The 21449-nt window shown below is 42.1% G+C and overlaps 1 protein-coding gene across 1 annotated transcript in view; it reads left to right on the forward strand.

The window, feature by feature from the left end:
• The window catches only part of adam19b (ADAM metallopeptidase domain 19b), a 186658-nt gene extending 177731 nt beyond the window's left edge, over positions 1–8927 (forward strand). The window contains exon 23 of the mRNA XM_059989994.1: positions 3933–8927. Coding sequence (XP_059845977.1) covers positions 3933–3957 — 25 coding nt within the window. The 3' untranslated portion in view covers positions 3958–8927. The remainder of the gene's footprint in view (positions 1–3932) is intronic.
• The last annotated feature ends 12522 nt before the right edge of the window (positions 8928–21449 follow it).

Raw genomic sequence — 21449 nt, forward strand, 5'->3', positions numbered from 1 at the left:
TGTTTTCTTGCTCTTAAAATTGCCTTCTGTAGGCCGTACCTGGACTTCTTGTATCGTTCTGGATCACCAGTCTTGAATGGCACAGATGTAGCCCTCAACTGGCTAGGAAAATACTGGTTGATCCCTGGATTTTGGTTTAGATATGTCTGCTATATACTCGAAGGCACAAACTCATCCACACTGACCTTGATAAAGTCAATGACAACTGTGGCGAATTCACTCAGATTCAAAGATATGTCCCCCAGTATTGTCCGATTCACCAACTCAGACTCTTCCTCTTCACTTGACATACCACTGATGCTGTGGTCTTTAGTCTCTGCTGTGGTGAACTATGTGCCCGCTGACTGCTCCTGTGGCTCCTCCCACAGGCCCCTGTATAAAGGCGATCTGAGGTCTCCAGGACATAGTATGATGGACGCTCACTCCTGGTTCCTTCTTCCAGTCAATAAAAGCCGATATCTCGCCTTACGTCTCAGTGTGAGTTATTGATGGTGCATCATCTGCCTATACACCGGGGCGAGAGGTACACGCAGATGACCAGTGTGGGTGTAGGAATGCATGGTGGTGTAGGGTAGCATCTTTGGTGGAAAAGTATATAATTCGCAATCACTGACATTGAGTTGGTGTTTCACTTTGAGGCTGGTCTGACGGAATGACACTATTACATAATGGTTTTTTTTTAGCACACTTAGAGTTCAGTTTTTTTTAATAAATGAGATGTTATGGCTTTTCTGAAACATAAAATGCCTCCACCATTTTATTTGCGAAAACCTGCTTTGGTTACCCTGATGCTGTAAGACGATTTCAGAGTTATTGAACATGTCAGCCAACACAGTCATTTTGAAACTGCCGGAGTTTCAGATGCAAAATGCCATCGCTTGGTTCTTACAAGCAGATGCTCAATTTGTGCTTCCAGAAATCTCCAAATATTTCTATGTAGTAGTGTCACTCAGCAACTCCACAGATGGGAGAGTGGTGAGTCTGTTTGAACACAACAAATACTGATCACTGAAAACTCACCTTTTACAGACTTTTGGACTATCAGAATCGGAGCACGCCGAACGGTTGCTCTCCTTATCCAGTTTTGTTGATTGCAAGCCCTTGGAGCTAATGGACCACATGCTATCTCTCCTGTGAAATCACCGTTCTTGTTTCATTTTTAAAGAACTCTTTATGCAGCAAATGCTTGATCCAGTCTGCATTATACCCATGATGGTTTGTAGGGAGCTTGCTAAAATGGCTGATAGTCTACACTCAGGCAGGTACCACCTCCTTTCTCAACCTCAATTAGCCCCGAACGTAAGGAGGCCTACGCCTGACAAACAGATGACGTTAGGTAAATGCTTTTACCATGCTTGCTTTGGTAGCAATGCTAGGAAGTGTGGACAGTCTTGCAGTTTCAGCAGTGCCAGCACATCAGGACATCAGAGGTCTGTAAACACCATGGGTTCCAGCTGTCAGAGTCGTCTTCTCTTCATTACGAACACCCTATCAGGGTGACATTTCTTGTGTGACATGGGTGCAGAGATGAGCATGCTGCCAGAATTGATGGGAAGGGCAAAGAGCTACGCTCCCCAGGAGGTTCCCACATCCGCCACTGTATGTGAGTTTACTCAACCAAGCCCACGTTATCCTCAAGTACCACATTCCCACTTCTGGCCCCCCACTCCATGCCAGTGTGCATAGACTGGACCCAGAAAAGCTGGCAACCGCAAAGGCTGATGTGGAAAGACTTGAGTTTGTATGCTGGTGGAATATCCCCTGGGTTTCGCCCCTCCATATAGCCCCCAAGCCCAATGCGGCCCAATCACCTATGCGGCGATTACTGATGCCGCCTTCAGCTGCTAGCTATCAGGCTGTCCACCATTTTCCTTTTCTTTTGGAGGGTCGCTATTTCGCAGCGTTCATTAACCATAAGCTCCTAACATGTGTGATGGCCAAAATATCAGACCCTTGGTCTGCATGGCAGCAATGCCACCTGGCCTAAATATCCAAATTCACAACCGATATACAACATAACAAGAGGCAAAATATCGCCTGGTTGCCTTTCACAGCCAGCCAATGAGGCCATACACATAGGGGTTAACGGGTTTGACCATGTCGGCATGGCAGCTGACCAAACTACTGACCCAAAGGTTCAGGCTTACTGAACAGCAGTCACAGGCCTGCGGTAGACTGATATTAAGTTTGGGGAAGCTGGGGTTTCTCTCCTGTGCAATGCCTCAACCAGTCACCCTTGCCCCATCGTGCCTGTTTAATACACTGGCAGACTGTCTTTGACTCCATACATGGCCTCTCGCCTCTGGGCTGGAAGGCTTCACAGAAACCGGTTGCACTAAAGTTTGTGTGGCACGGCCTCAAAGGACGCGTGTGATCCTGCAGCTGGTGTGGAGTGCCAGCGGGCAAAAATTAACCGTCATGTTCAGATGCCATAGGCACCTTTTGAGGTCCCTGAGTGACGGTTTGGCCATGTCAATGTGGACCCTGTCGGTCCTCTTCTCCCCTGTCCTTCAGTTTCATGCACCTCCTTACCATGGTGGACTGCAGCAGGTGGCCACAGGTCACCCCCCGAGCATCGACGATGGCTGAAGACATGGCTCGGACATTCGTCAGCACTTGGATTGCTCAGTTTGGCACCCTGTCTGATATTTCTTCTGACCAGAGTTCCCAACTCATATCAAACCATCACAGCCCAGAACCTTAGCAGTAGAGTACATCACATCACAGTGTATCACCTGCAGCCCAACGGCCTACGCAAGCGGTTTCACCGCTCCTTAAAAGCTGCTCTGATGGCTTCCCTGATGGATGAGTGCTAGCATGATCATTTCCCAAGGGTCCTGCTGGGGCTCAGAACAGCTCCGAAAGACAACCTGCAGTTGTCCATGACAGAGCTGGTATACAGGCAGCTGTTATGAGTGCCAGGCGATTTCATTTCTCACACTGGTCAACCTCTCAACAGTGTTCCATCCTCCATAGTAAATTCAATTCCTTTTCACCTATTCCTACCTCCCATCATGGCGTACAGCCCTCTTGGGTTCCTGTTGATCAACATTCTACCTTGTTTGTTTTTGTCCACCATGATGCACACCAGCATCCCTTTAAAATGGTCTGTTCTGCATTTTGAAATGAAGAAAAAAAGATATTTCTCATAGGTCAAAGTGATAAACCTAAAAGTATTTCGGTAGATCACCTTAAACCAAGAATTGGACTATTCCACTGCTCCTGCCATCCCAACATGACCACGAGCATAACAACGCACCTCTGGATCAGCCGGAGGCACCGGCTCTTCCTCCACCCAAACCGAGCTCCAGAGAGGCTCACAATGCCAGTTTTAGTGAATTCTGGGGCGGCCTGTGTAGGGTCATGTAATTGTTGGAAATGTACATAATTCACAACCATCGACATTGAGTTGGGGTTTCACTTTAAGAGGTTGGTGTTACGCAATGACTTTATTGTGAAAAGGGTTTTTGGTGCGCTTGAAGTTTAGTTTTTTGATGTCCAATAAGAGTTACTATGGTTTTCTGAAACAAAAAAATGCCTCTGTCATTTTATTTACAAAAAGATACAGTGAAATAACAGTGTCGAGCAAAAATCCACAAGGTTATAATCAGAGGCTGAAGACTGCTTCAACCATAATGTGTAGAATATGATTTTATTTTGTCCAGTGAGAGGTGAAATGGGAGCAGAGGTTCCTCTGCTGAAGCAACATGCTGCTGCTCCACCTCAGAAGAGCAGATCAAGTAGAGTTGGGATAGCCTGAGCTGTACAACTGAGCCCCATTTCCAAGATGGTTGGTTGGAATTTACCTCACTACATGAAATGGATTTGGAGTGCCAAGGAATTTCTGGATCATTTGTTCTATACTTGCTTTTTATATATCCATTAGAACTGGACAAGCTTTAGTTAACTGTCTTTTTCCCTATATTTTGCAGAAGGGACCATCCACAGTCTGTATAAAGAAACAAAGTCTGGCTTAAGGAGAGACCTTCCTAGAACACCTCAAGAAGCACTTGCACTATCCAGATCTCTGCTGTCTTGGAAACTCATGGTATCAATACCGGCAGAACAGTGAATGTGACGTCCAGTTCAAAGCAGCTGTAAATACAGGGGAGCCATTCTTGAAAACCTGCATGGTTCAAATTGCAACCCAAATCTACATATCTCAAGTCATTGTTGGTTGAATTAATATTGTGGGAATATTCTCAGAAGTTTGAAAAATCCCCTTTTTGTCATTCAGTCTTTCCCTTCCTGGGTTGAAAGCATCGATCGCTCCAGCACCAAGTGACATCCAGACATTTTTGAATACCTTGTTCTAGGCGGCTATTCTTCAGCATCAGCCCAGAAACATGAGGATAAGTAGTTGTTCAGCATTGGAACTGCTAATGCCCAATTTCAACCATGTGCCACAACCCAGCAGGGATCAGTGGGTAGCAGCCAGGATGAATCTTCTACCCATTTACAACCAAGGCTATTTGTAGATAGAGGTCTAAGCTGTTGCCTTTGGCCTTGATTCTGAACTCTTTTGAATGAAATTAATGCTATACAACAAGAGTGAATATTTCACTTGCCAGTGATCCAAAACAAAATTTAAGTGAACATTCATAAATTGCTATTCTGGTGGATTGTAAAAATGTTGAAAAATAATAGGGGTCAATGTCCGTCAACCACAGACCAGTCAGATAAACTTCAGAGGTGGGAACTTTTTGGAGACAATAAATTGAGACAGATGTCATTCACGCTGATTGATATTATGGGCTACAAATTATCAGCATGTGGATTTCTTAAACATATTAAGGCTGATGAATTTGAGTTAGTCGATGAATGATCAGGGAACAGTGACGAAGGCAGTGTTGTTGATGTATAAGTGGCCATACAGAAGGACAAGGCAAAATATGATGTATAGGATTTGGTGGAATGAAAAGGGGAGCAGCATGGATCCAAGACTAAATGATTACAGAAAGTAATTGTTAACAATTGTGTTTCTATTTACAAACTGAAGGACAGCATTTAGTAACAATCCCTAGGGCTCAGTATCAGAACTATTACTTTTTTTTAATTTGTGTTACTGAGCTGTATCTGGTTATACAGCATTGGTAGCCTTGGAGGCTCAAGGCAGAACAAGCTTTTGAAGCATAATGTGGGATCATTGATAATTGTAATCAATATATTCAGTGCTGAAGTAAGGCTGTTCATGCTGAATCTTTATAGTTACTAGTTAGGCAGTTCAAAGATTACATTTACTTCTGGGTTAAAATTTTTGGGTGGATGTTGAAATTTTAAAGAAGTTGCCAAAGAGATCTATTAGGATAGACTTATGATTAAGAGAGCAACACACACAAAATGCTGGAGAAACTCAGCAGGTCAGGCAGTGTCTATGGTAAAGAGTACAATTGACGTTTGGGCTGAGACCCTTCGGCAGGATTAAGAGGTTTCACTTAGGCAGAGAGGCTTCACTTCTATGGAGAGAGGTTACGTGTGTTCTCTTCATGGTGGAGAGGGTTAGGGAAGATTTGGAAGAGTGCCCAAAATCATGAACAGTTTTTAATAGTTCAATAAGTAGGACACTTTTTTCCTGGTGACAATTGACAAAACAATACAGAAAGGATATATTTTGTATTCATGATCTGATATGCACTTCTTGAAAGGTTGTAAGCATATTTAAAAACATCTTTCAAAAAAGGAATTTAAAAAATACTTGAAAAGAAATTTGCAACATATGAAGAACACACAAGAAAAAATTGAGGGCAAGCTCAATGATGAAATAAACAGCTATAGTAAAGTACAATATGTCATATAATTTGATTTAGGCCATATGACAGTCACTGGAACTACAAACGAAAAGTGGGCTTATCTTCCAAAAAAGTAACTGTGGTCAGATCAAAGATTGTTTCAAAGAGACCTTAAATAGGAACCCATAAACCTTCAAGTTGGTCTTTCCAGTTAGGTTTGATGGAGACAATTTATTTGTTAACTATTTCTATGGGTTTTGTGCTGACGTCTGTACTTTTTATTTATGTGGCAAGATTATCATGTCTTGGGAAACCCAATAATTGGAAAATGTAAGAAAGGGGAAACTTGCATGGTAATTCCAAGTCCGGATGATCAAATGTTTCCTCCAGACCCAATAAATTTACCCTTCAGCTACATCCCTTCCTCACATAAAAAGTGTATTATTGTTGACCCTCCTAATGTCCAGCCATCATTTGGCACCCCTCCTGACCTCCTCTTCTCCCACCTCTTTCTCTCAGTCACCATCTCCTGTGGACCTTAATGGCCACCATAGTTACTCGCACCATCTTCTGAACCTTACCTCCTGCTACCGCCCCATCTTTGCAGAACCATCAGTGGACACCTCATCCCAGGGAGGTTTGGATCGTCTGTCACCATGTTGCCTGCCATCTATTATACACCTTCCTCCACAATCCCTCCTGCTCCACCTCTCACCCAAGGCTTTGCTGTTTCAGTTCCCTTCCAGACCAGCATTGAATTAATCCAAGGATTTGGAACCAATGGAAAACACCTTAAGTGTAAACACAAAGTACACTGCAGATGCTGCAGTCAAAGCAGCATGTACAAGCTGGAAGAACTCAGCAGGTCAGGCAGTATCCATGGAAACCTTTCCACGGATGCTGCCCAGCCTGCTGAGTTCCTCCAGCTTGTTGTACGTGTTACCTTAAGTGTGTTTTGTGGTAGGAAGCACGTGATATTCTGCACACCCAGTCTCCTGGGTTTTCTGACCTCAAGACATTCCCCCTTAGCAACACTGAATGAATCTCTGTGCTAAAAATTTTGGAAAATGCAACTTTTTTAATGTATTCTTTCTCATCAGTTTTCACTCCTGCTCATCTGTATCTGCAGTCTATTGTCTGTTGAGGCCTTGTCACAGAAGCAATACTCTAATGATGTGAGGAAGGAACTTGTGGCTTCAAGCCAAGGTCAACGCCCATCAGGTCGAACTATCTGGGTCAATACCACAGTACTGCACTTAACAAACCTTTTCAGGGGAACTTCATTAGGGAGCAGGCTAGATCTTGGTTCTGTGAGCCATCCATTAAAATTGCTGAAGTACCCATGTTTAAAATTTTCACCCATGCTTACAAAGTGTTGGGATTCAAATTCAGAGGTTGTCCTAACAGGGGCCACACAAGTTGATTGAATGATAAAGAAAGGACGGGGCATCCTTGTCTTTATTGGTAGTGGCATTGAGTTCAAGAGCCACAAAGTTATGTTGTAATGTTATAAAAGTCTGGTTCGGCCACATCTGGGGTATTGTATTCATTTCTGGTCATCCCATTATAGGAAGGATTGGAGGCTTTGGAGAGACTGCATAAGTGTGTATATTACTTTGATCCAGCATCAGCAGATTTTCTCTTGTTTGCAGAGTGGTTTACTAGGATGCTGTCTGGATTAGAGGTCATGTGCTACAAGGAAAAGTTGGACAAACTCTGGCTGTTTTCTCCAGAGTGGCTGAGGGGAGACCTGATAGAAGTTTATGAAGGTATAGATAGATGGACAGCTTACGTTTCCCCTCAGAGTCAAAATATCTATTAATAGAAGGCATGCATTTCTACGTGGGAGAGGGTGGACATTCAAAGACGTACTGGGAAATTTATTTTTTAAATGAGTGGTCATTGCTGGAATGGCCTGCCAGGATTAGTGGTGGAGGCATTTATGTTAAGTGTTTAAGGGCTCTTGTGTTGGCACATAAATATACAGAGAAGGAAGGGATATGGACCTTGTGCAGAGAGAAAGGATTATTTTAAATGGGCACCATCAGATTAATTAGTTCAGCACAGCATTGTGAGCCACTGGGTCTGTTCCTGTACTGTACTCTATGTTCTAATTCTTGCAAAGCCTCTACTACCCAGCTCTAAATGCCACCCTGTAACCTTCCTTACCCTTCGTCCCACATCTATCTAGACCTCAAATTCTAGCCTCCTGTACCGTGCCTGACTTTATGTTTCGTTTGTTTTTACTCTATCTTTGGTAACTGTGCCTAAGATGCAAACATTCCCTTTCTGGAACTCTTCCCCCTCTCAATGTCTCTCTCCTCTTTTAAACTGCTCTTTAAAATGAGCACCTTTGAACTTTTAGTACTTTTTCTTGGTGTTGTCATTTGTGTCTGATACTTTTGCTGTTGGCAGAGCTACGTAAATGCCGACTATTGATGTTGAAGTCCAGTAGATTTACTTGATTCCAATCTGGTAACATTGCTGGATACATCACTGAGTGAGTTCCCTAATGAACATAAAATCCCTGGCCTTCGTTAGCCAGATGCAGGGCAAATAAATGGTCTGAGTCAATAATTGGAGTGAAAAAGGAGTAGTGATAGGCAGGGGCTCCTGTTCCCTACCATCATACAGAGCTTCCCACTAGAAGTATATGGCTGTGCCTTGTCACCATCATTAAACTTGCTTCACTCCAATTACAGACCCACACCATTTACTCTTCCTGCAACATGCATAATTCTGTGGATCTTCTGCAAACATCTCTCACCATCGGCTGTTATGTTCACTCACAAGACCATAACCCAATAAGGGTCAAGTATAGAGCAGATCTGACCTTCAACCTTCCAAGATCTCAGGAGCACCTCTGAACTTGATTGCCTTACTCTACTACCTCATTGGAAAGGAGCTGTGCAGAGGGAGTGGGGTTGGCGGTGATAAGTCATATTGTTCTTCCTGCTTGTTCCATTTGGAATTTTAATCTAACAACAAAAGCAAATGTTTACATAGAAGTGGGATGAGATTTCAGGGAGATAAATTAAATCTCATTTTAACAGTTTATAGATGATATGTGGCTTCTGTTTTTGTTTTTCCTATATGTGCATTGCGTGTAACTGGTAAAAATCCAAGACAGTACTTGAACACCGTAACCTGTGCCTTCACATTATTTATTAATTTAATAAATTTAATCCTGTGCACTCATGTTGCCTGGACTGATTGGTTCTTATCATACAGTATATGCAACTGGTCCCACCACTGTCATTTGAATCTAGATTTCCCTGTAGAGGTTAATCTTGAAAATTAAAGTAAGAATAATAACGCATGATTTGATCCTAGAGCTCCTTGGGGTAAAGCTTAGTGGCAATATTGTCTCACTATTCCAGTAACGCAGGTTCAATCCTGACCTTGTGCATGCTGTCAATGTAACGATACTGAGTGTACCTGTACCTGTTCTAGTGTCTGTTACAAGGTAATAATGATCAGAGAGACACAGAGAGAATCTGTGATTACCAACAAGTACCTTTATTATCTAAACTTACAAACACGTGAATTCATACACGGGGTACCTATACACTAGGTTTCACTGACCCTCAAAGAAAAGAAATGATAATACAGAGCAAAGAAGTCTATGCTAGTCATGCATTCCCCATAGTCCAGATCCACTCTCCATGTGTTCTATGTAGGGTTGTTCTTATTTGTAGCTGCGATGGTAATCTTTGAAGTTGTCAATATTTTTTGCATTTGGAACCTCTGCTTTTATATTCATTTCTTATCAGTTCAAATGTTGTATTTCAGCATCATTGGCTATGGTCTTCTGAATGACGTATAGCACCTTATAGGTTCTAGTCCAAGTCAACATCTATTTATTGCCCTCCTTATGCAAGTGAGAACTGGTAAATTAATGTTGTTCTCAATCAGTTGCCAAACCATTAACCAGCCTGAATCACTCAGGACAGACACAAACCTCACTATTCACAAACCTGCATGTTATATGTAACCAATGAACACCTCACAAATAACTTCTTATTTGGAAATGATCTCTAGACCTGCAGATTACCTGGAGCATCAGTGTATTTACTTTAAAACACTGATCAAGACAAGCAACTCCAGTTCACAAAATGGAGGATGCAGAGCAGTTTCACAAAATGATAGCGTCCATTCCTTCAACCTCATGGCAAGACCAAAGACAACTGGCCTGTCTGGTCTACTGTCGTTGATTCATTTGAATGATTTATATTCTGTAGTTCTTCTTGGCCAACAAGTCCTAAACTTCAGACAAGATCTCAAGTCTTATAGGTGTCTATCAGGGAAATTTCATTCCTTAAGGGAAATTATACTACATCAACCTATAGCTCAAAGACTAATTTGCTTAACTACTTTAGTCTCTTTTCTGAAGTGGTTTAATTGTCAATAACAATTATTCCAAGTGGTGTGTCCCTCCCTCCCAATCAAGGAGGAGATATTTCCAGTTATGAAAGCATATTAAACACAATTGTTTTATTTAAAACAACATATTTATCTTGAGGAGTAGTTCTAACAGATTATAATTCTGCAAATGATTTCCAAATACAATTCCTACAAACTAAAGAAGTATACCAACGAGTCTCAGACAAACAAGTTGTCCCTCACTAAAAGAAGGCTCTGGGAAGAGATCCTTCCTGAGGTTGAGGTGTGGGCTGTATGTCTGTATCTCCTCTCCACCATTACTGCCTTCTAATATTTATATTGCTTTGCCAGTTGTATAGTGGTGACTTCATCAAAATGCCATATCTTCACAACCGTAATGATCTGGTCAGACAGATGGAGCCTTTGAATAGGTTAACATTGACAATGTTTCTTCTGAGTAGGTTGCAGTCTTAGTTAAGTAGGTGTCCTGAGTCTGGACAGTATTGTCTCTCAAGAAGATGGTTAAATAGTATTAGTTAAAGATTAACAAATAACATCTTGAACCTTTAAACAGTTTCTAAAAAACTGGGGCTATCACAAAGCTGACCCTGTATGTCGAATATCCAGCACAGCTGTACATTCTCCCTCTGGCTGTATAGGTTTTCCCCCAGGTGTCACAGTGTAATAGAGTTAAACAGAATGTAAATGACGTGCCATGCAAGGTATTTTTCTGATCTGGTCCTAAATACCTGAATTTCACCTATATCCCTCAAAACCTCTGCTCTCATTTCCTCTCACATGCCAAAGATTTGTGGCTTGGTAGGCTGATTAGCTACAGTATATGGCCCGAGCATTCAGAGTGGAGAATTTGGGAGGGATGTGAGGAGTCCTCACAGTGGGATGAGTGTAGATTAATATGAATGGGTGCCTGATGTCTGAAGGGCTTGTTTCCATACTTTTTGACTCTGACTCTGTAAACTACTCCTAGTTGCACTGGAAATGGATCACTTCTAATGCAAGATGAAACTATTCCCAAGGTGCATCTCTAACTGGAATGATTTCATGGTTATCAGTTCTTTCCAGACTTGTGTAAAATTGTAGATCCTAAGTAAGTACTCTCTGCTCAGGATATATGTCAGTGCCTGCTTCTTCCCAGTCCTGTTCACCTGGTGATGGTTTCTGAAGTCATTAAGTGTACAACATGTAGTGATTTAGGAATAATTACTTACAATGTCAATGAACTGTTTCTGCATTCACTATGTCTGGTCCAGTGGTACTCAGTTTAAATCTAGCACAAGCAAAATCAATTGCCTTGAGCTTCTGTCTAATGTGTGCATACATCATCATTAATATTCTTGAGGGATTGGCAACTGGTTGTCCTTACTATACTTCTGTTACTCCAAGTCCAGATTATGAAACATCACATTATAAAGTGGTTTCTTCAAGAGTGTAATAACTAAGAATCAGTGTTGTGGTGATGGCTCCTTTATATTTCATCAGTCTCATTTCTTAGAACATCTCTGTAAATATCCAAGCTGCTTCACTGTGGGTGATAAATGAGTGAGAGCAAGACATTCAGGTATTTAACATGGCCCAAAATTATCTGCACATCTGTGAGCCTGGCATCTCCAAAGTTCTATTAACTCTGGCCAGATCTACACAAAGTCCTTTGCATATATGATAATATGTTCAATAAGAGCCCCTGAAGTTTGTTCTCTTTAAGCTTTATTTAGCACTACTCCACACTTTTTGCATCTTTGAAGAGCAGCATCTGTATGTCTATGTGATAGTACTTACTGATTTTCTACGTTTACTGCCACAAATCGTCAGAGGTGACTCCAATTCTCTTCAATTCATGTGCAAAAGTGATTCCAAACGGCATCTAGCTCCAATGGTACCTTACTCAATGGTGTGTGAAAAGTAGTTTAATATGATGATCATTCATCTAACTTCACATTCCAAAACCCATTTTAAACTTAAAGAAATACAAAAACTTCAGCTCAAGTAAATGTGCCACAGCATCTTCTATCATTGCAGTGGATTTCAATTCTTTGATTTGATCTCCAGGAATTAAACATGTACATAATAATCCATTATTCCTGGACATTTCTATCACTGAAGCCTTGCAAACAATAAACGTTTCTATCAGAACACAGGAGCCTTGTTTATCCCTTAATGTGACTGGCATTTCAAATGACAAAATTGTTGCACTAGATCTCTTTCTTCATTAAGCCTACTCTTCATTAAGTTATTCAACTCCACCATTCAACACTTGTGGATTTCCACATTAACCACTACTCAGTTACTTCCTTGTCAGCTTTAATGTACACATCATGATTTCAGCAACTGGTGTTCTACCATTTGTTATTTCATCGCACTGGCCAAGATCTTTACTAAACCACATCTTTCCAGTTCTATTGTGTTTTGTAACACCCCAAACCTAGCAGCATAATGGGCTATGATTCTTCACTTCATGATAGGCTTAACCCCTTTTATACAAACTGAGAAAGAGAGTATAAAATGACTACTGTGTGAAATCTTTAGGCGTCTGCTGATCTTGTGATCTGTCATGGAGGTAATTAGCTGAACATCCTTTAAGAAGGTAAACCTTCACAAGGCAATGGTATACCTGGCAAGGCGTATTTCACTGCATATTTCGATGTACCTGTGACAAATAATGCTACTCTTTAATCTCGTTATTTTTACCATGTGTTAACCAAATGGCTGAAATGTTCAAGGACATCTTCAACCTCTCACTGATGGAATCAAGCTTCAAAAGGGTATCACATTGGCGTCCAAGAAAAGTAAGGTGATCTGCCTGGTAACATACATAATGATGTGTACTGTAATGATGGGCTTTGAGATATTGGTCATGGCTAGAACTAACTCCTGCCTGAGCAAGGATCTGGACCCACTGCGATTTGCCTACCTCCACAACAGGTCTACAGCAGATGTAGTCTCATTAGTTTTCCACCTGGCCTTGGACCACATGGACAACAGCAGATACCTGTTGTTGCTGTTGCTAATTGATTACAGCTCAGCATTCTACACCATCATACCCTCAGTACAAACTACAAGACCTAAGCCTCCCTCTGCAGTTGGGTTCTTGGCTTCCTCATTAAGAGAGGACAGTGTGGATCAGTAATAACATCTTCTCTACACTAACAATCAACACATACACTTGAAGAGTGTGTCACCTCTACTCTTTGCACCCATGACTTTGTGGCTAGGCCTAGCTCAAACGCCATCCATAAATTTGCTGACGACAACTGTTGTTTTTAGAATCTCAGAAGACGACAAGGTGGTTTACAGTAGTGAGGTACAGTGGATCAGTTGGCTGAGTGGAGTTGCAACAGCAACCTTGGACGCAATGTCAGTAAGACAAAGGAATTGATTGTGGACTTCAGGAAGGAGAAGTTGGGAGAACACACACTGGGACTCATTAAGGGGTCAGCAGTGGAAAGGGTGAGTAGCTTCCAGTTCCTGGGTATCAACATCTCAGAGGGTCTATCCTGGGCCAACATATTTATGTAATCATGTAGAAGGCATGGCAGTGGCTACACTTCATTAAGAGTTTGCAAAGATTCTAGCATATTTCTACAGATGTACCATGAGGAGCTTTCTGACTGGTTGCACCACTGCCGAGTATGGAGGCTCCAATGCAGAGGTGCAGGGGGTTGTGGACTCAGCCAGCTCTATCAAGAGCACACACTTCTTCCTCTCTGCCGTCAGATTTCTGTATGGTCCATGGATCCATCAACAAGCTCCCTATTATTCTTGCAACACACAAAAAGGAGGAACTCAGCAGGTCAGGTAGAATACATGAAAATGAATAAATGGTCGACATTGAGCCAAGACGTTCAGGACTGAAGGGTCTCAGCCTGAAACACTGACTGCTTATTCATTTCCATAGATTCTACCTGACTTGCAGAGTTCCTCCATTTTGTGTGTGTGTGTTGCTTTGGACTTCCAGCATCTGCAGACTTTCTTGTGTTTATTCATTTATTTAATTGGAATTTAAAGCAACACATTTCATGACTTATGTAAGTGATAATAAACTTGATTCTGATTCTAAACCAAAATTGAATTAGTCCTCCAACAGGAATTCAGATTTTACTATAAACCATCATTTAAGTAATTCCATCTTTGCAAGGTTAAATTATTGGTAACATACACAAAATGCTGGTGGAACACAGCAGGCCAGGCAGCATCTATAGGGAGAAGCGCTGTCGACGTTTCGGGCCGAGACCCTTCGTTGGTTATTTCCCAAATTATTGGTTGCTTCCCAAGTAGGTGGTGGAATTGCATTATATTGGGATCCCATGTGTATTTGAAACCTCAAATAGTTGTCTGACCTAGAATGCAAAACACTCCTCATTATCTCAGTTAAAAACATTGATCTTGTTAACAACAGAACTTGTTCCTTGTCCCTCATCCATTGTTATGTTGGTTGTTTATATGATTCTTTTCACTGGCATTTTTTACAGAATGTTTTTTTCCCCAGTGGTAGTTTTGCCTCAGCTTGATATTTTTGTGATTTTACATGTACAGTATGACCAAAATCAGAGTGCAGTTCTCTTCTATGGAATCCATGTTACCTTCCTGCAGTCCAGAGGCTCATGTGCACAGATACTTTATTGATCCCAAAGGAAACTACAGTGTCACAGTAGCATTACCAATGCACTGATATAAATATTTGAAGGGAAGTAGAAAGAATAAAAAAAAAGTTACCTCAAACAGTCTAACAGGAGGAGGTGATCACTTCCCCAGTTATGGGTTGACTCATTATCGAGCCGAAGGTAAGAATGACCTCATGTAGTGCTCTTTGGAGCAGCGGAGTTGTCTTAGTCTATAACTAAAAGTGTTCCTCATTTCAGCCAAAGTGGCATGCAGAGGGCGAGAAACATTGTCTAGAACTGCCAGGATTTTCTGTAGGGTCCTTTGTCTACCACAGCCTCCAATATGTCTAGTTTGACTCCTACAACAGACCCAGCCTTTCTAATCAACATTGAGCTTGTTGGCATCACCTGTGTTGATGCCATTGCCCCAGCACACCACCGCATAGAAGATTGTACTGGCAACAACAGGCTGGTAGAACGTGTGAAGGAGAGGCCTGCGTACTCCAAAGAACCTCAGTCTCCTCAGGCAGTAGAGGTGATTGTGGCATTTCTCATACACAGCCTCAGTGTTGATGCTGTACTCAAGGTGCAGCCCGGGTACTTGTAGGTCTTCATCTCATCCACGTCCTCACCATCATATGCTCTTAGATTTTCTGTTGGTAGCTTGCAACCTTTATTTCATCTCATTTGTTTATGTTTCTTGGATTTAAATGCCACGTTCACATTCCATTTTCAACTCTGATTATTTTAAATAGAACAACTAGGTTAGTTTTTAAAAGCAATCTTCCCGGCATTCTTGAAGCTACAGTTACAACTATGAATCTAAAGTAATTGTATGAAACTCTAAATCTTTGGCAAGTTCTTGCAATGCAGTATAGGTCATATGCTCAACCAGCATTTTATCTATCTCTTGATAAATTTATTCCCTTTGATAGTCTGTGCTCAGGGAATTCCTACAACAATGGTAATATCTTGTGTTTATCCCTCTTTGGATCTTTCTGGACAACTGGAATAAACGACATTATCTCAAAATAGTCAGCAGGCCAGGCCACAAAGGTGGGAAGAAAGATGAAGTTAATGCTTCAGGTGTAAAACCCTTCATCAGAACTGGGAAAGAGGCAAAAGGAGCTTGTTAGGCTGCAGGAGCAGTGGAGAAGGGGATTTCTCAGATGGTAAAACTGGGGTGACAAAGGGAGCTATCTGTAAGGTGGTTATCTAGACAATGAATGAATGGAGGCAGTTAAAGAGCGAGAATATAGACACAAGAACATGAGCATTGTCAAAAGCAGAGCAGGAAGACATGCCCCGGCTAGACTTGTTCTCCACTCCCAGAGGGGAGAAAAGCAAAAGTCAAGGAGAATGAAATATCAAGCTGAGGCAAAATTACAGGAGGATGGATGGTACAGACAGAATTATTAATGTATTATTGCCATGGAGACGAAGACGGCAAGAGGGCCAGGGGGAGTCAGAGACAGAGCTAGAGGGGTGACTGGCTAGAGAGCCGGGGGAAGCCGGCCAGACAGGGCTAGGAAAGCGAGCCGACTAGGGAGAGGGAGAGTGAGAGAGGCCGCTGGCCAGCTCGAGAAAGAGTGAGAGCGCCTACTAGTCCGAGAGGGCTAAGGGAAGTGAACCGGCTGGGGAGAGTGAGGCCGCTGGCCGGTCAGGGAGGGCTGGGAAAGCGAGCCGACTAGGGAGAGGGAGAGTGAGACCGCTGGCCGGCCAGGGAGGGCCGGGGGAAGCGAGGCGGAGAGAGACGGCACGGTGGGCGCACTTGACTGACACACAAAATGCTGGAGGCCAGGCCAGGCCAGGCAGCATCTATGGAAAAAAAGTACAGTCGACGTATCGGGCCGAAACCCTTCGCAGTCCCTTTTATTCCCATAAATGCTGCCTGGCCTGTCGAGCTCCTCCAGCATTTTGTATGTTGTTTGGATTTCCCGCATCTGTAGATTTTCTCTTGTTTGTTGCTGACAGAGCACCAGAATGACAAGAGATCCTTACAGTACTGCGTACATCTGTTCACTGAGTGGTTGATAGAATACTTAGCATTCTGTAGTTTTATGATTAATGAACACTTTTCATATTACACTATTCGAGTATTGTCTTCAGAATTTAACACAACAACCATGTCTCATTCGTTTGTGAGTAGCTCTTGCTGAATTAGAAAAGAACAGGAAACGCATGTTAACATTTTTCATTACACTGCCAGATGTGAAGGTTCAGTTTCTGTTGATGAGTTCTGGCAAAGAGACGTCCTTCCAGGTACGTCAGAAATTTGCTCAGGTAATTCTCCCACAGGATCCGTTCTGTCTTTGTCCCACAGCGTCTTCATGATGTTCCAGGCTGACTCAAGGATAATGATCTCTGGATTACCCCAGGTGCCACGTGCAAGTGGGGTCAGAAATATAAACGTAGACCTGATGAATGTTCGACTGAGGAGGGACAGGGATTCAACTTCTTGAAGCATTGGCATCTTTTCTGAAGTAGAGGCAACCTGTCCTCAAAGGCTGGGTTTCAGGTTGAACTAGTGACCTGCAAGAACGGTAACCTCAAGTTAAACTATCACTTATTTCAATGACTAGGGATTAACAGGTACAACATGAATTCAGTGTTTAGATTGGCTCCGGACTGGGATGTTACAGCCATAACCAAAACATGGTAAGGGAAAGACTGGACAGGCAGCCCAGTGTTCAGGACACAATTTTTTAAAAAACAGGCATAGGTACACGTGAGCATGGAGAGGATGTTGCCTTTCTGATTAGCAGTGCTTAGAGATGACAGTCCCAGGGGATCATCCAATGAAGCCGTATAGGTAGAAATTAGGAATAAGTAGAACATCTCTCCAGTGGAACTTTATAATAGACACCCCAATTGTGCTACCCTCACTGAAGTGTTATAACATCAGCTAGATTGTCAGCCCAACTCCATTCAAAAATGACATGAGAGATAGGATATAGCACCTTAGCTCCTTGGGCTTATTGCTGACTCAATGGCATGACATATCGAACAAGGAGTGAAACTGAAAAGTAACACAGTACAATTACCACATTGTTCCATTCACACAAGTAAATATACACAGTTAAGCTCCCTGCAGGTAAATATATAATATTCAATAAGTAAATATTATAGGTAACTAGTATGTGTAAACAATTATCACCTAGATTAGTGGTCTTATAAATTCAAAAATAACATTCTATTTTAGCAAAAATCATATTAATACCTTTTGGTTAACTTTTCAACAATATAACATCAACTTATAAGCAATGCCTCATCAGGAGAAACAGGATAACTTTAGATAGAAACTTCCTTCACTCCTAACATAAACCTCTAGCTTACTATCAGCCAGCGTGCTTTTAAACTAAGTACTTCCTGCCTGCACAGGAAGTGACCTACTACAGATCTGAAACTGATCATTAAAATAAAAGCTGGATGTGTTTAATCACATAGCAAGACAAACCAATTGCCCAAAGGGTAGAATGTTAATAGCCAGCTGGAGCTTAAGGAGAAGGAATGCAGAGAAATTCTTCATGATTGTAAGAATAATAGCTTGCATTAATGGGGGTTTTGAAGTTCTGCTGTAATGACTGGGCCACACAGAGTGCTAAGGAGTTGAATGGAATAGAATTGGTGTTACGTGTCCTGGGAAGTTCCTGACTCAATATATACAGGGACCTACTTGGAAGGGTTCAATACTAGACTTCCTTTTGGGGAACAAGGTAGGGCAGGTAACAGAGGTGGTGGTCGGAGAGCACTCGAGCACTACCTCATCCTTAACTCTATCAGTTATAAGGTAGTAATACAAAGGGTATCGAACAGGTCCAGAGAGTAGGGTCCAAAACTGGAGCAAGGCTAATTACAGTAGCTTAGTGTTTAGCATAACACTCTTACACCTTGGGGCATTCTGAAGTCTGGAATTCCATTCCAATACCATTCTGTAAGGAGTCTCTGTTTGTCTTCCCTGTGGATTGCATAGGTTTCCTCCAGTTTCCTCCCACAGTCCAAAGATGTACAGTACTGGGTAGGTTAATTGGTACAATTAGGTTTAATCAGGTTTGTCGGGGTGGCTAGGGTGGCCCATTTTGAAAGGCCAGAAGGGCCTCCTCCATGCTGTATCACTAAATAAAAATTCTATCAGAGGTTGATTGGGAGAGCTGTTTGAGGGAAAAGAAGTGAATGGCAAGTGGAGGATAGTTAAAAGTGAGATATCAAAAGTCCAGTGGCAGCATATTCCTGTTAGGGTGAAAGGTAAAACTGGCAAGTTTCGGGAATCCTGTTTGATAAGAGATATTGAGGTTCCGGTCAAGAAAAGGAAGGAAGCATACATTGGGTTGCCGTGGTAGCATAGCAGTTAGTTCGACACTATTACAGCTCGGGGGGCGTCGGAATTCAGAGCTCAATTCCAATGCCATATGTAAGGATGGAACGCTTGGGTTTTCCCTGGGTGCTCTGGTTTTCTCCCACAGTCCAAAGATATACTGGTAAGGAGGTTAATTGATTATTGTAAATTGCCCTATGATTAGGCTAGGGTTAAATCAGGAGTTGCTGGCTGATGCGAATCAAAGGGCCAGAAGGGCCTGTTCTGTGTTGTATCTCAATCAATCAATTAATAAGTAAATATATGTAGGGAATGATGGAATCCTTTGGTACCCATAAAAAGGCAGAGAAATGGTATGAGATAAATATGGCAGGTAAAATTAAGGAAAATCTCAAGAGTTTCTATAGATATATTAAGAGTAAAAAGGTGGTCAGGGAGTTGCGTAAGTCTCTCTCAGTGCAAGAGAGCCACATATATCTCAAGCTGCAGGAGGTGGGTAGGAATTTTAATAAATATTTCACCTGTTTATTGAGGAGGTTGCTCAAGAGATAAGGGGAAAAAGTGGAGATATTTTGGAAAGCATTAAGGAAGAGATATTTATTGAGATATGGCCCAGAGCAGGCCCTACTGGCCCTTTGAGCTACACTGCCCCTGATTTAGGTGTTTAAACCCTCAGGGTCTGAGCCAAGGCATCCTGGAATTTGTGGATGGCCAGAGGAAAAATGTGTGGAGGCCCTGTGAGCTATTTGCTTCATTAGCCGCTGGTGATGTTCCTGAAGCCTGGAGGATGGCTAATGTCAATCGCTTGTTTAAGAAGTCTCGCAACAACAATACAGACCAGTCAGCTTTATGTTAGTGGCAGGGAAGTTACTGCAGGAAATTCTGAGGGACAGAATATACTAGCATTTGGATAGACAGAGGCTGATTAGGAGGAGCCAACATATCTTTGTGTGTGGAAAGTTGTATTTGATGCCATCTTTTAGAGATATTTGAAGATGTAGCCAAACGGGTAATGGAGCTAAGGCAGTAGATGTTGCCTGTTTGGACTTTAGCAAGATCTTATGACCTGGTTTCTGCAGGATTTCCGAAAGGTTAATTTGCAGGTTGAGTTTGTGATGAGGAAGGCAAATGCAATGTTACCATTTATTTGAAGTGAACTAGAATATAAAAGCAATGATGTAATGTTGAGTCTTTATAAAGCACTGGTGAGGTCTCACGGTGTATTGTGAGCAGTTATGGGCCACTTATCTTACAAAGGATATGTTGAAAATGGAAAAGGTTCAAAGGAGGTTCATGACGAGATTCCAGGATTGAATGACTTGTCATAGAGTAGGGGAGATTCAAACAAGAGGACATGAGTTGAAAGTTAAGGGGCAAAAGTTTAGGGGTAACACGAGGGGGAACTTCTTTACTCATAGAGTGGTAGCTGTGTGGAACGAGCTTCCAGTAGAAGCGGTAGAGGCACGTTCGATATTGTCATTTAAACTAAAATTGGATAGGTATATGGACAGGAAAGGAATGGAGGGATATGGGCTGAGTGCAGGCCAGTTGGACTAAGTGAGAGTAAGCATTTGGCATGGACTAGAAGGGCCGAGATGGGCTGTTTCTGTGCTGTAATTGTTATATGAAGATCATTTGATGGCTTTGGGCCTGTATTCACTAGAATTCAGAAGAATGAAGGGTGACTTCATTGAAACCTATCCACTGGTGGAAGGCCTCGATAGAGTGGATGTAGAAAGGATGCTTCCTATGATGGGAGAGTCTGATCAAAGGATACAGCCTCAGAATAGAGGGGTGTCTTTTCAGAATGAAGATTGTGGAACTTCTTTAGCAGAGAGTGGTGAATCTGTGGAATTCTTTACCACAGGCAACTGTGGTGGCCAAGTCTTTATGTACATTTAAGGTAGAAGTTGATAAATTCTTGATTGGCCAGGGCATGAAGTGATGTGGGGAGAAGGCAGGAGACTGGGGCTGAGAGGAAAATTGGATCAACTATTAGACTTAATGAGCTAAATGGCCTAATTCTGCTCCTATCTCTTATTGTTTGATGGAACATTAGGTCCCAAGGAATCCAGAGCGAGTAGTTAGTTTGATTCAAAATTGCCTAAGATGAGGAGCGGAGGGTGATGGTTGAAGGTTGTTTGAAGGCTAGTGGTCATTGAATTACAAAAAGTACAACACAGTAACAGGGCCCTCAGGCCATCTAGTCCATTTAAACTGCCTACTCCCATTGACCATAACCCTCCATACCTCTACCATCCACGTACCTATCCAATTTCTCTTAAAATATTGAAATCGAGCTTTTTATTTTGTGTACCTTCATCAAATCTCCTCTCAGTCTTTTAAAATCCAAGGAATAAACCTAACCTGTTCAATCTTTCCATATAACTCAGGTCCTCCAGA

This window comes from Hypanus sabinus, chromosome 15 (assembly GCF_030144855.1).
Source record: "Hypanus sabinus isolate sHypSab1 chromosome 15, sHypSab1.hap1, whole genome shotgun sequence".
Taxonomy (NCBI): Eukaryota; Metazoa; Chordata; class Chondrichthyes; order Myliobatiformes; family Dasyatidae; genus Hypanus; species Hypanus sabinus.